This window comes from Antennarius striatus, chromosome 5 (genome assembly GCF_040054535.1).
Source record: "Antennarius striatus isolate MH-2024 chromosome 5, ASM4005453v1, whole genome shotgun sequence".
In the NCBI taxonomy this organism is placed as follows: domain Eukaryota; kingdom Metazoa; phylum Chordata; class Actinopteri; order Lophiiformes; family Antennariidae; genus Antennarius; species Antennarius striatus.
The window spans coordinates 1155922-1174685 of NC_090780.1; the positions used below are offsets into that span (position 1 = coordinate 1155922).

An 18764-nucleotide genomic window follows, 5' to 3' on the forward strand; every position below is an offset into this window, starting at 1 on the left:
CATCATCGTCTGAGTCTTCAGCTTCACAGGAAGTGTTTGCAGGAAGTGAACAGGTACCTTCCCTTCCTGAGGTGGGAGGAGCCCTGATCTCCACTCAGGTGAGGGCGCTAATGAGGAGTGAGACGGATGAGAAGGTCAGGGTCAGAGTTGAAGTGCGTTGGTTCCGTGGCGGTGCTGAACAGGACGCATCGGGGTCGCGGAGGAACAACCGCCCCCACAGCAGAGCAGCTTCATTAAAAATACATCCGTGGCAGCAGAAACAAATGGAGCGCCCCCCCTCTGCTGCTGTACTCCCTCCCCATGGTCATCCATCATCTGCACTCATGGAGCTACCAAGTCCACCTTCCCTGTTCATTATTCTTGGTCTCCGTTGGGCTGCCTCACCTCCTGCTGGAGGGGGAGGAACCCCGAGGTCATTCCACGCCAAGGAGAAAAGGACTCGTGTGAGAGGCGTCCAGAACACGTGTGGACGTTACGCTCACAAAGAGACGGATCTCGTTCCAACGATCACAACACTCCACTGACTTCACTGCAGATACCAGGATGAATGCGTTCAGAGGCGACTTCCTCCAAGGCCTCGCTTAAAGCAGACTATCCAACCCATCACTAAAAAAACATTACAGATAAAAGATAAAAGCTTAATGATTCGTGCAGAAAACTGGGTCGCTGAATAAATCCGAGTGCATGAAGATGAATACAATTAGAGCAAATAGAACCAATTTAGAAGACATAAATGATTCTGTAATGAGGGAGGAAAACAGTCAAGAGTCTAATTGTGCTGCATACAGAGCTGTAATTGGTTCAGCACATCCTACTGATTAAAGAGAGATTTATAGGTTAATATAATCTGATAAATTATTAAATATTAACTTGGATTCTTTGGAATAAGATGAGAACTCGAGGTGATCACAGTGTTTCAGCTACTAATGTTTAACTGAAATTCAAAGAGAATGAGAAGAATCTGGTTCTGCTGAGCCCTTCTAATGGTCCTCACAGTACAGGTTCACCTGGGCTGACGTCGTTTGGAGTTACAACGTTCCCGATGATACGTGTACGAAAAAAATACACAGAAAATTCATCAAGTTTACGTCACCGTACTTCACACCTGTCTGCCACAAATAGTGGAATCATAAAATCACAAGTAAACCGTTAAAAACATGTCACTGTACAATAAATCAGAATAGACATAACGTATTAGCCCATAGCAACCCCCGTGACCCACAATGAGGAAGAAGAGATGAAGACAAACCAGATGTTTTTGTGTACTATATTAAAATATAAAATTTATGTTGTACGCCGCGAGGCAAAAGCAAAGCCAGGACCCCGGATGCAGAGAACAAGAGAGGAAAGTTTATTCAGCTCAACGTAACAGAATCAGTTTCTAGAGAAAAGCTAAACTAACAAAGGAACCACAGAAAATCACCTCAGTCAGGGAAACACTGGTGGAGACCAAGAACAAGAGAATCGTGGCAGGAGACGCGCTCAGCAACGCGGCGACACGCAGAGGGCAGGACTTGGAAAGGAGAAAGGTGGCTGAATAGACCCCAGGTAACCAGCCCGATGAAAGTCAGGTGTGGAGACTAGGCTCCGCCCACGAGCCCCAAACACCTCCTGCCACGCTTTTTTTTAGCTTCATGTTCGGTCACGTTCACAAACGTCTCTTTTCTGCGACACAGGAAACATTTCGATAAATGTTCTCATTCCGTAAATGAGAAAAACCTCATGAAGTTTTAACGTGGAACATAAAGGTAACGTCAGGTGTTGTGGTGGTTATCTGGTCACCCCCCCCACACACACACAAGCTCTGTAGGGTGACTGGAATCAATATTAATGGTGTTATCACCAGTAACAGCTGCACCAAGAGGTGTGCAGAGGTCAAAGGTCGAGGGAGTGCTGTCAGTCCTGAATCGATGCCACAAATGAAAAGAGACCCGACCCCCCGGGCTCCTGAGCACCAGCATCCGTCAGGGGGGGTTGGTGGCGAGCTGGAGTCTTGTAGCCACGTTAGCATGACATGCTAGTGGCGCTAGAGCCTCGACACTCAGAATGGAGCTCCACACTACGACTGAGTGTGGATGGGATGGAAACACTTCATTTTGTGATCGTTTTCTGTTTAAACGTGATTTAAATGTTATCAGATTTCTGAGGCACTTCTTTACTGAGAATATCGTCTCCAGCGATCCAAGACCTGCTCACAGATGGAGGTTCATGACGGTGAACGCTCTGGTCTTAGATTGTATCTGTACTGCAATGCTTCATCATGCTTCAGTGTTCTCCATCAGGACTCAGAGGTGAAACGTGGACCCACACAGAGCAGCAGTGACAAGTTATAATATCAAAGAAACAATAAAGATGAACAGAACAGCTTTAGACACTCTAGATGTTACATATAAAAGTAAGAAACGACCGACATTTAGCAACAAGAACAACCGATCAAAAAGGTGTGTGCGTATGTTATTAATAATACAGTAAAAACTAAATTAATTTTAAAAAAAGAAAGCCAGGCTTTAAACTACATAAAAATAAGAGTGAAATCGTTGTCACCATGGAGACACAGGACAGGACTCAGATGTTGGTATTTCCAAACAATATGAATTCAGAATATTTTTTTCTGTGTATTTGTTACATTAATTTTTAAAAGGACAAGAAATACTTTTAAAAATTAATGTAACAAATACACAGAAAAAAATATTCTGAGTTCATATTGTTTGGAAATACCAACATCTAAGGACAAGAAATACTTAAATAATTTGTGACAGCTGGATGTTTGTGAAGAAAACATCGAGCTGTCTCTGAACTGGATCAACAATGAAATAATATGAACAGAAGGACCTGGACTGTCCTCGTGAAGACAGACGTAAGAGGCTTCAGCTGTCGGGGCTAAAAGGAGACTGGTGGAGAACCCAGAACCACCACAGACTAGCAGGCAGATCAAGAGTCTCAAAGGGTTTAACCAGACAGGCAGGGTTCTGGTACCGGGTAATCAGTCCAACAGGCAGACAAATCAGTCCAACAGGCAGACAAATCAGTCCAACAGGCAGACAAATCAGACAAACCACAGACGAACAGGCAGAATCCAGAAACCAGGTACGGTCAGGCACGGAGCAGTCAAACCCAGGCAGACAGGTCCGACGAGGGGTAGGCAACAGGTAGGGTCCAGAGAACAGGCAGAATACAGGCGGGAGAATCAGGCGAACACTAAACAATGTGTCAGAGAACTGGGGACTAAAGCAGGTGTGTGAAGGCTGGAGGCTGGCTGGGGAGTGGCTGCAGGTGTGTGGAGAGAAGTCAGGTGAAGAGAATGACCTGATTACTGGTGAGCCGGAGGAAGGCAGCGTCTGAAAAGACATGTTCTATAGTAGTAGTATAGTAATCCCTCGTTACTCACGACTAACGTGTTACAGGATCACCCACAAAAACAAACTTCCGCAATATAGCAATGAACTATTTATCTCATTATTTATGACAATGTAAACGTTTCTGACCCCCCCCCATACTGATATTAGACCACCTTCTATCTGTGTTACCTTTAAAACACCCTGATAGACTGTTTAAAGCACTTTAGTGTCTCACAGAAGTCTGAGACTCACAGAACGTAGAACACTTTTAGAATGAACAAAACCAGTAAAATAAAGTGGGATGCTTAACAGTCCAGAGACAGGACATCAGCTTCTGTCCCTGGAGGCAGAAGTTCCTGTCGGAGCCGACCTCTTTCTGTTCAGCTCCAGTTTCAGTTCTTCTTCTGGTGGGCTGGGGGGTGAGGGGGGTATTAGAGTTAGGGTTAGGTCTTTTAATCTCCCCTCTGCTCTTGATGTGGTCCTGGTGGCTTCAATCAGCACCGTCCTCCGGCTGGACCTGGATCCGGTGTGAAGCGTCCACACGTCTGAGGACGGGGCTCTCCACCGTCACACCGGCTCCACTAACTTCAACTACCACGTTCTAAATGAACAGTTCCTTTTCCTGTCAACGGAACATCGGGACATTTACAGGAAGTCATTCACAGCGATCTGAAGCTGACTGCTTCAAACAGAAACCCTCGGAAAAAGGAAGTATACAGGATTTGGTGCTTTTTGTCAATCAGAATGTCAACTCTGTCTGTAAATATACATACATATATATATATATATATATATATGATGACTGTGAGGAGGGGTAACTCAGTGTGTAATCACCACAGTAACCGCTTCACTTTCAAAATACCTTTATGCTTTTACACAACCTTCATGGTTACAGTGCAAAACTCTTCAAACCCTGCAGGGATCGGGCTCGACGGGTCGCGTTCTGAACGTCTTGATCAGTTAGGAGACAAACGCTGTCATTTCATTGGTCAATCACAGAGCGCAGAGTATCACAGTTCTTACTGGTGGGAAGGACTTGTGAACACTTTTTTTTGTCCTAAACTCTCCTTTCAGCAGTTCGGTCATAAATATGGCATGATGAATTTAATAGTTGGAGTTCATCACGTGTGTAACATTACAGTAATCTGGCAGACGTGTAACAGACACGCCCGCCTCATTAACGGCATGGCGCTACAGCATTGGGGTGCATTTCCTGCATTTATTTAGTAGTAATGAGACAGCTCAGCAGAAGTTGCCGAATGTTTGAAGGAGTTAGAATAAAAGTATTGATCTGCAGCTAGCGCTGCGACCTGCGGTAGGCTAGCACGTAGCAACGTGCGCTAAGCTCCAAACTGCCGCAAAAAGACCGAAGGGGGAAGCCCGCTCAGTCCACCCCGGCCTCAGTACGAACGCGGTCCTGGTTTGCTGTCCTGGGCCTGGTTGAAGGGGTTGGCCGGGTTGGGCTCCTGTGGGTCAATGGACTGGTAGGCTTCTCTGTTCCGTGAGACAGAGGGAAAACCTGCAGGAAACAAAAAGATACTCAGAACACACCCTGAACCCCTGATGTGAAGCTTTTATTCATAACCACGTCTGAAAGTCCGGTTCATAAAGGATGCTGCTGCAGAATACAAACAAGAAGAGTCTGGACAATAAGGTCTCTGGATTCTAAGACTGTTCAAGCTGCTGACCCGTCTCTCTGAGAACAGACCTAATCCTGCTTTAGGCTATCAGAACAGCACATGGATCAGCCAATCAGATCATAGACCCTCCTTCTCAACCCAACCCTTTAATTGGTTTGATTAAATGTGATTTCCATGAGAGAAGAACGAGTTGAGGTCATTTAGTTCACAGGTAACATCTCCTCTCTCTAGATTTAAGTGAACGAGGATGTTTAAAAAAAATGTAAAGATTAAAAAAAAAAAAATTCTCCATGAAAATAAAAAAAATATATTAAAAAACAAAACAAAAAACATATTACTTTTAATTTTTAAAAGTATAAATTACATTAATATTAACCAGTCACTTTATTACCATTCATCACTGCTCTGACTTTGATGTCTGGACGCAAACAGGAAACGATCACAAATGACTTTTCAGTGTAAAAATATGAACAATGCAGAAAGAAACGATACAACAGACATGAACACAAACACGCTTTACCGACAAACACAATCTGACAGGTATGACGCAGGAATATGAGCTAATGGAGTGACGATGATGGAGAGCTGTTGATTAATGTCAATGGTTAAAATCTGGAAAGAACAAGGACATGACGTCTTTTTCCTTCTGGATTTGTAATCTTACTTCCTACTTGGGAGAACATGGAAGAGGACGACCGGAGAAGACAAATGGTGAAAAGGGAGAAGCCAGGATCAATAGCGACGGCCAAATGCACTGTCAGCACTGTCCGTAGTGCATCGGCTGTCCACTGAAGTCTCTAAGTCTGAGAGGTCAAAGGTCAGCAGTGGGTGGAAGAAGAGAAGGAAAGAAAGAGGACAAACCAAATCACAACAGAGAAAACAGGAGACAATACGTTTCACACTAACACTGGTTAACCCAACAGCTGAAGACGTTCAGGGGCATCCATGCCACGCCCTGCTAAGCCCCGCCCTGTGTTACTGTTGGCTGGTCAGTGGAGCGAAAAGCTTCAGATTATGGTGAAGGTCACTGTCGTCATCCACAGGTTGCGTCCTTGGGAGGACCTGATCATGATGACCGATATGGCGCATAAGGACGTCAGCACTGCATCCCCCTAACTCCTGCCTAGCATTAGCATTTAACCTAGCACTGCTAACAGCCATAGGTGACTAGATGACAAGTGGTTAATGACATTGAGGTAGCAATGACGTTAATAGTTATGAAAACAGAGGTAAAATTTCAGACTTATTTTCTTATTGTGTCTTCAGTCCATTACTACAAGACTGAATCCTCAGACGAGGGACGGCCAACAGGTCCACACTTCATGGCCCCAAACACGAAGGCCACATATTTGATTGAAGTTTGTTATGGGAAGGCACCACTGTTGGCTCGCAACTACAGTAGGAAAGTATTCAGCCCCTGAATTGAAACCCTAACCCTAACCCTCTCCCTAATCCTAACCCTACCCCAACTCTAACCGTATTGCTAACTCTAACCCTAACCCTAATGCTAACTCTAACCCTAACTCTAACCCTAATGCTAACTCTAACCCTAACCCTAACCCTAACCCTCTCCCTAATCCTAACCCTACCCCAACTCTAACCGTATGCTAACCCTAACCCTAACCCTAATGCTAACTCTAACCCTAACTCTAACCCTAATGCTAACTCTAACCCTAACCCTAACCCCAACCCCTAATCATAACCTGAACGCTAATGCTAACACTAACTCAAACACAAACCATAACGCTGACTCTAACTCTATCCCTATCCTTAACCTTAACCATAGCCCTAATCCTAATCCTAACTCTACCCCAAAAACTAACTCTACCCCTACCCCAACTCTAACCATATCACTAACTCTAACCCTAAACCTAACCTTAACCTAACCCTAACCCCTAACTGTAACCCTAACCCTAACCCTAATGCTAATGCTAACCCTAACTCTAACCCTAACTCTACCCATAACCTCAACCGTAACTCCAACCCTAAACCTAACCCTAACCCCAACCCCTACATCTAACCCCAACCATAACCCTAATGCTAACGCTAACCCTAACTCAAATCCTAATTTCTCTCATTTCTACATTAGCTATAATAAATACATTTCCATTTCCATGTAGCCTTATTTTGGTATAGAAAATAAATAAATAAAAACAATACAGGGGCGGCACGGTGGCGCAGTGGTTAGCGCTGCTGCCTCACAACACGGCGGACCCTGGTTCGAGTCCCGCTCTGTGCGGAGTTCGCATGCTCTCCCCGTGTCTGCGTGGGTTCTCTCCGGGTTCTCCGGCTTCCTCCCACCTCCAAAAGCATGCGCTTCAGGTTGATTGGCCGGTCCCAAATTGACCGTAGGAATGAGTGTGTGTGTGAATGATTGTTTGTTTCTATGTGGCTACGCGGTACACTGGCGTCGTGCCCGGAGTGTCCCCCGCCTCACGCTCTGAGACTGCCAGGATAGGCACTGGCTACCCCGCGACCTGCGTTAGCGGATTAAGCGGGTTAGAAGATGATGATTGAAAAACAATACAGTTGGATAAGAGGAATTATTTAACAGTTATTCTGAGTAAATAGTAGCTCCAGTAACCAAACCTGTCGTACTCCTTTTGTTTCGCTGGTGCTGCTTTTGGAACCATATTTTATTTCAAACCTTGTGAGTTTGAAGCAATAAACCATAGAGGGAGAACATGTGTGGGTTCTTTAGCCTGACTTGATATTGTGTGCGACTACATCATGTCATGCTGAATTAGCATCATAAATATATTTCAGACAGTGTGTGTGAACTACGTCATGTGTTACCGAATTAGCATCGTAAATATATCTAACAACTCTTTCCTTTAGTTGAATGAATTCCAGGACCGAAAGAAAGATGGATTCCAGCCCCTGGTGACTGTTACATGTCCATCCTCCACCTCACAGCCTTTATTCTAAAAAGCCAAGGAAAATGAGAGCAAACCCAGACCACCCGGGGCAATTTGAGCCCCACCCTACAACCCCAGCAGCTGCAGCAACCGCTCCCTCTCCTGCACCTGATTGGCAGGTTCTCAGTGCAGCAGGGAACTATGTTAATGCCAGCTTTGTAATCAGACTGCAATTAAAATGCACCCTGTCTGACCTGATGTGCTCTACATTCATCAGTCACTGAGCAGCCAATCACAGTCTCAGGAGCGTCCCTGCTGTGTTAAGGTGGAATCACAGAGAGCAGATTCATCCATATTCAATGATCCTCCAGTTAATTGTTGGAATCAATACAAGAGAGATGTTCTTACTTCTCCTGGTGTGCAGGGTAAGAAATGACTGATAAGGGTCTCACTGTCACCTCTAAGTGAAAATGGCTTCAGAATGAGGCCCAGCAGACATCACAGCTCAGTGGGATCTCTGCTGTGAAGACTCTGAGCAGTGGGAACGAGTCCAACAATCAATGTCCACACATGGCTGGTCACTAAAGACGTCTGGCCCATTATCTATAATGTAGTCTGGAGAAGAGTTAATACAATTTAATTTTTTAACTCACGTTGCCTCTCCTAGAACCAGTTAACAACGTTAGACGAGGTTCACCTCTATTTTTGATTTTTGCTAACATGTGTTATCCGTTGTTACTGGTTTTTAAATAGCTGTTTGCTAATGTTTAATCATGTTCTAACTGTGCAGATAACTTTAGAACTGAAAACTTATCAGTTCCTCAACCTAAAGATCCTTTACATGTTCTATTCATGATAAAGACACAGATGACGTGAAGAAATGATTGGACACCAGCAGCTGTGGTCCTGACCTGTACAGGTTCTGTGCAGCTGGGAACCCATGTACTAGTCCTGGAATTCACGTTGATGTGTTTTGCATTATAATCATATGATACGCTCATTTCTTCAAACATCGGCAGATCATTGGCGATGTATTAAAGTCATGTGAAGCACTTACCAAAGTTCAGATTGTAATCTCCTCCACGCTCGCGGTACATCTGGTAGACGAAGAAGCAGGACACGGGTTTGAGCAGTAGGCTGAGGATGGCCATTCCTACGCTGAAACGGAACACATCCCGCTCATTCTGTAGATCACCCAGCTGGTAGAAGATCCCAAAATGGATGATGTCAGTCAACATGGTCACCGCCATCCCAATGAGAAACTACAAGAGGGAATAAGAGCGTGTTAACGGGCCAGACTCCATGTCAGTGGTCATGGGTTCAAGGATGTGTCTCAGGTCTGAAGGACTAAAGAGACAATCAAGGAGCTGGACCCAACCTGGGTGAACCTGCAACACACGTCTGACACACTGCTGTACGACAAGAAGAATCGTTTGTACATGAAGTCAACAAAAGCATAACTCGTTATTATTTTAACAGATTCTCACATATCTAAAGATTTTTTGTAAAGGCTCATTGTTCAGGACGCTCTCAGTGTGTCCTGAACTGACGTTTCACCTCTCGTCAAGAGTCTTCTCCAGTTCTGGTGGTGGTTGGTGTTGAGTCTTCTTCAGTTCTGGTGGTGGTTGGTGTTGAGTCTTCAGTTCTGGTGGTGGTTGGTGTTGAGTCTTCTTAAGTTCTGGTGGTGGTTGGTGTTGAGTCTTCAGTTCTGGTGGTGGTTGGTGTTGAGTCTTCTTAAGTTCTGGTGGTGGTTGGTGTTGAGTCTTCAGTTCTGGTGGTGGTTGGTGTTGAGTCTTCAGTTCTAGTGGTGGTTGGTGTTGAGTCTTCTTAAGTTCTGGTGGTGGTTGGTGTTGCCTCAGCATCTACCCTGTGAGGTGTGGTCAGTGCTATTCATGTTCCAACTACTAATGTCCAGACCCACCTGGCTCCTCAACGATGGTCATTGGCGTGTCCGTGGGCGTTGATAAATTGCAAGTTTGAAGGACCCTCTTGGATGAGAGGTAAAATGTCTTAGAGGAGCCTTTTTAAAGTCCAGTGGGTTGATAGCATGACCTGGATGAAGGAGAACCCACAGTGGCTCTCAGTGGATTTGCTGGACTGAACGTTTCAGAGCCTGTTGTTTCTGCTGACGTCAGACGGTGTCAGACTGCAGCTCCTCTAGTCAAACGGAACTCAACACACTCTCCCTCCGTTCAGACGGCAGGCATATCAGATTTCCTTCCATTCCTTCCTTTGCACTGTTTTTAGCAAGTGTCCAAATGCGATCTGGCTCTGTTAAGACTGGACCACATTATCGGGCGATCAGACAGGTTGCCGTAGCAACGATGTCAGGGTGTCGTTCATCTAACGAGATATGCGATCTCAACCTGGATGGGCTAAAAATCAGATATAGGCGACTGGTCTGAACAAGGCCTTGCTGCTCGTAGTTCGCATTCCACAAATCATGAGTTTTTTTACTTCATCCTTTGGTGCTGCTGATTGGAAACATGAGACACACGAGGGCAGGGTGGACTAACTAAACTGATTACACAGAGAAGCCGACACTGGCTGACTTTGTCTATGAAGCAATGGCTGCGTGCTGCATGCTGAATCTAAAGAACGTATCATAAAAAGGATGCTCCCAGATGGGCCCACATTCCACTGAGCAACAGGGGAGCACAGACATGCTAGTTAGCTCCTGTTAACCTCATGTAATGTACGATTTCAGCTTGCATGAAGCAAACAAGGCGGCGGCTCACCATGAGCACAGCATCGACGGAGTCCCTCTGTGCGATGGCCCAGACCCCAACGGCCAGAACACTGAAGTTCCCCCAGGTGAAGGAGGGCGGCAGCCACGCCATGCATCCCCTAAAGCAAACGAGTGTGTGTGAACACGACGTGAGCACCGAGGGTCGAGACCGGGTCGGAAAAGGGGGAGAAATTCCTCAGGTTTGTGAAAAATGAAAGAGCGAGGACTCACCAGATTGTTAGCAGCCAGTGGACCAGCACGATGGCCTGAGGCGGGAGTAGAACACATGTCAGCACAAACACACACACACACACACACACACACACACACACACACACACACACACACACACACACACACACACACACACACACACACACACACACACACACACACACACTGTTCTGTATGTTCTACAAAAACAGCATCAGAGGTTTTAGCTTCAGAACGGAGGCCACAGACCTGGATGCAAACACGTGATTGGTATCAATCTGACATGAGGAAGAGGAGTGTCTTCACTGCTCCACTCAGAACGAGGATGAAGAGTTTCACGAATCGTGACATCCTGTTGCTGAGCGTTCACATGACGTGTTTTAGTTCCAGGGGTGTGGATCTGGGTTCAAACCGCTCCTGAGTCTCAGAGGTCGGATTGAAGTCAGTGCTCCTTCGTTTTTAATCTGATAACGCCACACAGGTCACATGTTCGTAACCCGGCCAACGTGAAATCAGATGATCTTCTCTCAGCATCTTGTTTTTATCGATCTGTGTTGAAGCCCGTACAGCAGATCTCTGTTATTTCCTCTTTATTGATCAGCTGTCCATCACTGGAAACACAGAATGACCCTACACCTACACGGGTGGGGGTTAAACCTACAGCTTAAAGGACGTTCACTCAGTTCCCCAAAAACACCAGAGTAGGACCCAACAGAGGAGGGGTTCTCACCTCCAGCCTGCAGACAGGGAGAAGAGCTCACCTTCAGGTTGATGGCAGGGATCTCCATGACGATCAGGTCACTGCAGGTCTTCAGCTTGTGGAAGGAGCGACATGAAAGAATCCAGCAGGTCTCCTCTTCCTCAAACTTCTCTCCAGAACTCCTCCTCCTCCCCTCAGCTCGGCCTCTAAACAGAAACCATGTGACGGCCCCCTGACCGCCGACCATGTGACTCCCTCCTCACTGTTCCCTCTTCCTGCTGCTGCTCACTACAGAGGGAAGAAACCACGAGTAACCACACTAACCTAATCCTCATGAAGCGTGTAACCAGACAAGTCCAGGACCGGGTTAAATGTGGTCCTTCAAACATTAGATCTTTATCATCTAAGGCTCCTTTAGCTAATGATCTAATAACCGATCACATTGATTTTCTTGGACTAACAGAAACCTGGTTGAGTATGTTAGTCTTAGTGAAGCTTCTCCTCCCAGACACATCAACACTCACACAGCGCGTGATAGTGGACGAGGAGGTGGCGCGGCAGATATTTATAACTCTAATTTAGCAATTAACCCAAAACCTGAGTATAGCTACATTACTTTTGAGTCTTAGCATCAAATAAACTAATTGATTCTATTGAATTTGTAATTGTATATCGTCCTCCTGGATCAAATTCCTCTTTTTTGAAAGAATTTTCTGAATTTCTATCTAATTTGGCTGCTAAAGAAAGATAATGTTATAGTTATAGGAGATTTCAGTGTTCATTTCGACAGTGTGAATGATAGTTTCTGCGTTGGGTTTAAGTCTATGCTAGATTCTCTAGGCTTCTCACAGGTGAATCAGAATCAGAAAACAGTCTATGGCCAGGTACAGTAAAGTTGTTGGTGCTTACAAGGAAAAAAGTCCCAAGAGTAGCGGTGGATGGTCCTACCCATAAACACCACCACACCTTGATCTTATTCTTACCCACGGTGTAGATGTAGGGCACCTGACTATTTCCCCACAAAACGGCTTCTTGTCAGATCACTCCCGAGTTACTTTTGACTTTGCCCTAATTAACATTGAGCCACAGGATAAAACCTTCTCGACAAATCAATCTGTGATGCAGGATTAAATAAATTTAAAGAAAAAATCCGCTCAGCCTTGGAGTCCGTATGCTCCCTTTACCCCTATTCTAGTACTAGCCAGTGTGAGACACCCTGAAAAGAACTCTAGATGACATCGACCCGTTAAAAAGAAAAATCAAGAAACAGGGAAAGTCAGTCAGGTTTTAGAACAAACTACAGTACGGAGACGGTACCGCTAAAAGTCTCAAATGACCTGTTAACAGCGTCAGATGAAGGTCTTCTGTCTGTTGTAGTCTTGTTAGACCTGAGTGCAGCATTCCATACTGTTGACCATAATATTCTTTTAAGGAGATTGGAAGAGAAGGTTGGGATTAAAAACTCAGCACTAGACTGGTTTAGGTCATATCTATCAGACCGATTTCAGCTTGTCTATGTATGTAATAATAAATCTTCAGATCGAGGGACTCTCACCTGTGGAGTACCTCAAGGATCTGTTCTGGGGCCAATTCTGTTTAATCTCTATGTGTTACCATTGGAAAATATTATAAGGAAACATAACATACATTTTCACCGTTATGCTGACGATGTTCAATTATTTTGATCAATTTAAACAAATGAATCTGATTAGATAATTAAATTGGAATCCTTCCTCAGGGATATTAAATCCTGGATACTTCACAATTTCTTAATGTTAAACAGTAACAAACCTGAAGTCATTATTATTATTATTATTATTATTATTATTATTATTATTATTATTATTATTATTATTATTATTATTATTATTATTATTATTATTATTATTATTATTATTATTATTATTATTATTATTATTATTATTGGGCCGAAGCATCCGAGGATGCAGGATTTCTGGTGACCCGTCAGGCCTTTAAGAGTAGAACAGGAGGTAGAAGCTTCAGCTCTCTGGCCCCTTTACTCTGGAGCGACCTCCTGGCCTAAGGTTCCAGGTGGGGACCTCCTGTCCTGAATCTGTTACCACTCATTAGCAGAACATCACCTGGTGGGTCTGGGGCGTTTATTGGTCCAAAAAGTCTGACTGCTTCTGGCTTCAGGTGTTTCCAGAAAAGGTTTAACTGCATAAGTGTGACAGGAAGCCCCTGCTATACTGTTTCCTGTCTGTGGAACTAGACCCAGACGAAACTAGACCTGGTCCATTAGAAATCAGTTTCAATGACTACTTTTTGAGATACATATGAGTTGTTGTTGATATCATTTAAATGGATGAACCCAAACACCTCTTAGTCTGTGGTGGAATGAGTTCTGACACCTGAACATCAGTTCAAGTCAGTTAGGTCTACCTACCACTGTGAGGTAATGACTGAGCATCAGTGTGGTGTGTGTTAAATTATCCACTCTCATTGACACGTTTATCTTTTTCTAACTCCTCCCATCAGATGATTTATTCTCAGCCTCTGGAGCTGCAGGGACGGCTGAACGTGATTTACTTGTTTAGAAGTGGATGTAGATGGTTTTCTCTGTTGAACTTTAGAACGTCCTGATCTTGAAAAGTTGGGTTCAGATAGTAACTCTCTGGTGGAATCGTTTTAGAAAGTTCCTCTGTGTGTCTGGGTGTGTGTGTCTGTAATCGATCACTTCCCTATCTGCTGACCAGGACTCGGTACTCAGGACTCGCTGTCGGGGGAAGGATTAAAGTACATCTCAGCACATTTTATTCCCCAGTCATAAATCACATGGCACAATCACAGCCCCACCGAGCTGGCAGCTAGAGAAGAAAAATGAGTCCTACTTCCTCCATCTGATCAAATATGGATAAAGGCTTTTAATGGCCTGCTGTGATCGAAGCCCCGTTAGCGCTGCTGGTCGCACAAACGTGTCAGAAGCAACGAATGATTTAGAATATTTCATCACGTGGAGGTGAACCGCACCTTATTAGAGTCATAGATCCTGATGTCCTGCTTCATGGATCAAGGGAACAAAAGCAACTTCCTGAATCCACTGATTGACCCCCAGGCTGTACTTTGGTACAACTCTGAAGGATGTTTTACTTTTGCTTCCAGTCTATATATTGTGTTTTTTATTACACACTTATGTCAAACTCATGATACATCCGATTTAATTTATTAAGGAATAAATCGTAATTTTTCTAACGGAACTTTTCAGGTCTTCACAGTTCAAGAAATTATATAACCTTCCAAAATAAGAGTCAACATTTTATTAATTAAAAAACAACAACAACAGACCAATGTCTAGTTTAGGTTCTTGTCTCATAACCAAATGAGTTGTGTGTCTGGAAGGAAACATGCTGACTTCCTTTAAACGTTTATCAGCTTGAAAGATGCAGAATTCTCTTCTTAATAATGGCATTAAAAGTAAATAATGTGATAAATAACAATATTTAATTTTCTACAGAACAAATCATTTTACTCAAAGTTTTTTTTAAAACTATATTTTAACTTCAGAAGGATTGAAATGCAGGATTAGAGTTTGTAATGGAGATTAAAATATATATTACACTGTGTGTGTGTGTCTCTCTCTCTCTCTCTCTCTCTCTCTCTCTCTCTCTCTCTCTCTCTCTCTCTCTCTCTCTCTCTCTCTCTCTCTCTCTATATATATATATATATATATATATATATATATATATATATATTTTCTGCATTTCACGTTTTTTCAGTCAACGTGAAATGCAGAAAGGGGCGTGGTCTGGAATGCAGGAGGGCGTGGTCTGGAATGCAGGAGGGCGTGGGCGTGGCTTCGAACCCCAGACATGGCGGGCACTATCCAGTGAGGGTCCTTAGGCAAGACCCTTAATGCTATACGAGCCTACCTCAAACATGAGTGAACACAATAATGACAGAGTCATACCGGCTCGGACGTCGCCCGGGTTAACAAGGTCCGTGTCAGATGCTAGGGAACCAGGGCAATCTGATGAGAAATGGGCTACTGGAACAAGACACACATGACAAGGACGGAGAATACGGAGTTGTTGGAATGCTACTACACAAGTAATCCCAGAGAGAGGGGATATATGGGGCGAATGTGGGACCAATGGATGCTTCGAAACCCACAATCAAGGCTAACAAAGAAACAGCTGTTAGCCCAGTGTTCCAACATCCGTAACCGAAAACTGCTGTCACAACTAGAGATCGATGAAATACAACAACAATGCTACGGCAAGGGGGAGCCAGGACGCCAGGTCAGCGGGGGGATATCACCCCCCCCACAATCCGTGATTGGGTACCAAGCCCCAAGAGACATAGACAGCCTCAATACAAGAGCTGCTGACCTGCGAAGGAAGATCGTAACGCAAATGGAAACCTGGAGCCTCCGACAAATACCGAAGCTAAGTTGTCAAGTACCTTCAGAAGATCTGCTAGAAGATGTGAATGCTGCAATAAGAACCATCCCCACAGGGAACATAACTGAGACCAACAAGCTGATCCACAGTACAGCAACAGTAATCCTCGAGATGCTGGGATACAAGATCAACACAGGGCATAACAAACAATACCCTCCATGGAAGAGACGGTTAGAGGCCAAGATAAAGGCGACACGGAGAGAAGTCAGCCAGCTAGCCGAGCTACAGAAGGGGAACATGGTGAATAAAGGGGTACCCAGGAAATACAGCAAGCTCTCCATACCTGAAGCCCTCGAAACTGCCAAACAGAGACTAACAGCTCTGGCTACCCGACTGAAGCGATACACCAAGGAGATTGAGGCCAGGAGAATAAATAAGACCTTCTCCACTCAACCAGCAAAGGTGTTCTCTCAGTGGCAGGGAAATAGCATCCGGCCAGACCCACCAAGAGCTGAGGTGGAGAAATACTGGAAGGGCATATGGGAAAGAGTAGCATCACACAACACCGATGCCCAGTGGCTAGTGGACCTGAGGACTGACCACAGCTGCCTCCCAGAACAAGAACCAGTAACCATCTCAATGGCAGACATCCAAGAAAGAGTGTCAAAGATAAAGAGTTGGTCAGCACCGGGCCCCGATATGATCCATACATACTGGCTAAAGAAGCTGACAGCACTCCACGAGCGTCTAGCAGCACAGATGAACCAGCTGCTAAGCGATGGGACGCACCCAGAATGGCTAACGGAAGGCAGGACAGTCCTGATCATGAAAGACCCACAGAAGGGATCTACCACATCCAACTACCGGCCAATAACCTGTCTCAGTACAACATGGAAGCTCCTGTCAGGCATCATGGCCGCTAAGATGAGTAGGCACATGGATCAATACATGAGTGGGACACAGAAAGGAGTTGGTAGTAACACCAGGGGAGCCAAGCACCAGCTACTGGGGGACAGAGCAGTACACAGAGACTGTAAGAATAGGCAGACCAACTTGTGCACCGCCTGGATTGACTACCAGAAAGCCTACGACTCAATGCCACACACGTGGATACTGGAATGTCTGGAACTGTATAAGATCAACAGGACACTAAGAGCCTTCATCAAGAACTCAATGGGGAAGTGGAAGACAACCCTGGAGACTAACTCCAAGCCAATTGCCCAAGTTAACATCAAGTGCGGCATATACCAAGGGGATGCACTATCACCACTGCTGTTCTGCATAGGCCTGAACCCCCTCAGTCACATCATCACAAAGAGTGGCTACGGATACCGATTCCGAAGCGGGACAACAATCAGCCATCTCCTCTACATGGATGACATCAAGCTGTATGCCAGGAATGAGCGAGAAATTGACTCACTGATCCACACCACCAGGATCTACAGCGACAACATAGGGATGTCATTCGGATTAGACAAATGTGGCCGGATGGTATCAAGAAGAGGCAAGATGATCAGAACTGAAGGGGTCAACCTACCAGGGGGCAGGATAGAAGACATCAAGGACAGCTACAAATACCTTGGAATCCCACAGGCTAATGGCAACCATGAGGAGGCCGCAAGGAAGTCATCCACAGCCAAATACCTCCAGAGAGTAAGGCAAGTCCTGAGAAGTCAGCTGAATGGCAAGAACAAGGTCCGAGCCATCAACATGTATGCACTGCCGGTCATCAGATACCCCGCTGGGATCATAAGCTGGCCAAAGGAGGAGATAGAAGCCACAGATATCAAGACTAGAAAGCTCCTCACCATGCATGGAGGGTTTCACCCCAAGTCCAGCATCCTGAGGCTGTACACTAAGCGGAAAGAGGGAGGCCGAGGACTAGTGAGCATCAGGGCCACTGTCCAGGATGAGACATCAAAAATCCAAGAGTACATCAGGAAGATGGCCCCAACAGATGAACTGCTCAGTGAATGCCTTAGACAGCAGAAACCTGAGGAGGAAGAGGAGGAGGAGGAGGAGACAACATGGAGGGACAAGCCCCTACACGGCATGTACCACCGTCAGATAGAGGAAGTGGCTGATATCAAGAAGACCTACCAATGGCTGAACAAAGCTGGACTGACAGACAGCACAGAGGCACTGATCATGGCAGCACAAGAACAGGCCCTAAGTACAAGGGCAATAGAGGCCAATATCTACCACAGTAGATCTGACCCAAGGTGCAGGCTATGTAAAGAAGCCCCAGAGTCAGTCCAGCATGTGGTAGCAGGGTGTAAGATGCTCGCCAGCTCAGCATACATGGAAAGGCACAACCAAGTAGCTGTGATAGTGTACAGGAACATCTGTACCCGGTATGGACTAGAAGTACCCAAATCCCAATGGGACATACCACCAAAGGTGGTTCAGAACCACAAGGCTAAGATCCTGTGGGACTTCAGCTTCCAGACCGACAAACAGCTGCTGGCTAACAAACCGGACGTTGTGGTGATGGACAAAGAGCAGAAGAGAGCAGTGGTGATAGATGTGGCGATTCCAGCTGATGCCAACATCAGGAAGAAGGAACACGAAAAGATTGAGAAATATCAAGGGTTGAAAGAACAGCTGGAACAGATGTGGAAGGTTAAGGTTAATGTGGTCCCCGTGGTAGTAGGAGCACTTGGGGCAGTGACCCCCAAACTGGAAGAGTGGCTCCAGCAGATTCCTGGAACAACATCTGAAGCCTCAGTCCAGAAGAGCGCAGTCCTAGGAACAGCTAAGATACTGCGCAGAACCCTCAGACTCCCAGGCCTCTGGTAGAGGACCCGAGCTTGAGGATGACACACAGATACCACCCACAAGGGTGAGAGGGACATTTTTTAAATATATTTTTATATATATATATATATATATATATATATATATATATATATATATATATATATAT

At 45.1% G+C, this 18764-nt stretch overlaps 1 protein-coding gene across 1 annotated transcript; it reads right to left on the reverse strand.

The window, feature by feature from the left end:
• Positions 1 to 4184: 4184 nt before the first annotated feature.
• On the reverse strand, positions 4185 to 11662 carry agtrap (angiotensin II receptor-associated protein). The gene is made up of 5 exons (XM_068315387.1): positions 11539 to 11662; positions 10796 to 10830; positions 10575 to 10683; positions 8894 to 9098; positions 4185 to 4857 (listed from the first exon to the last, which is right to left on the reverse strand). The coding sequence occupies exons 1-5, from the start codon at positions 11563 to 11565 to the stop codon at positions 4739 to 4741; spliced, it is 495 nt and encodes a 164-aa protein (XP_068171488.1). The 5' UTR covers positions 11566 to 11662; the 3' UTR covers positions 4185 to 4738.
• Between the last annotated feature and the right edge of the window lie 7102 nt (positions 11663 to 18764).

Excerpts from the sequence above, each read along its gene's own strand:
- agtrap (XM_068315387.1), bottom strand. The coding sequence starts at position 11,565 with ATGGAGATCCCTGCCATCAACCTGAAG. Across the intron at positions 9,099-10,574 it reads CCGTCGATGCTGTGCTCATG|TTTCTCATTGGGATGGCGGT; the intron begins GTGAGCCGCCGC and ends TCCCTCTTGTAG. Across the intron at positions 4,858-8,893 it reads AGATTACAATCTGAACTTTG|GTTTTCCCTCTGTCTCACGG; the intron begins GTAAGTGCTTCA and ends TGTTTCCTGCAG.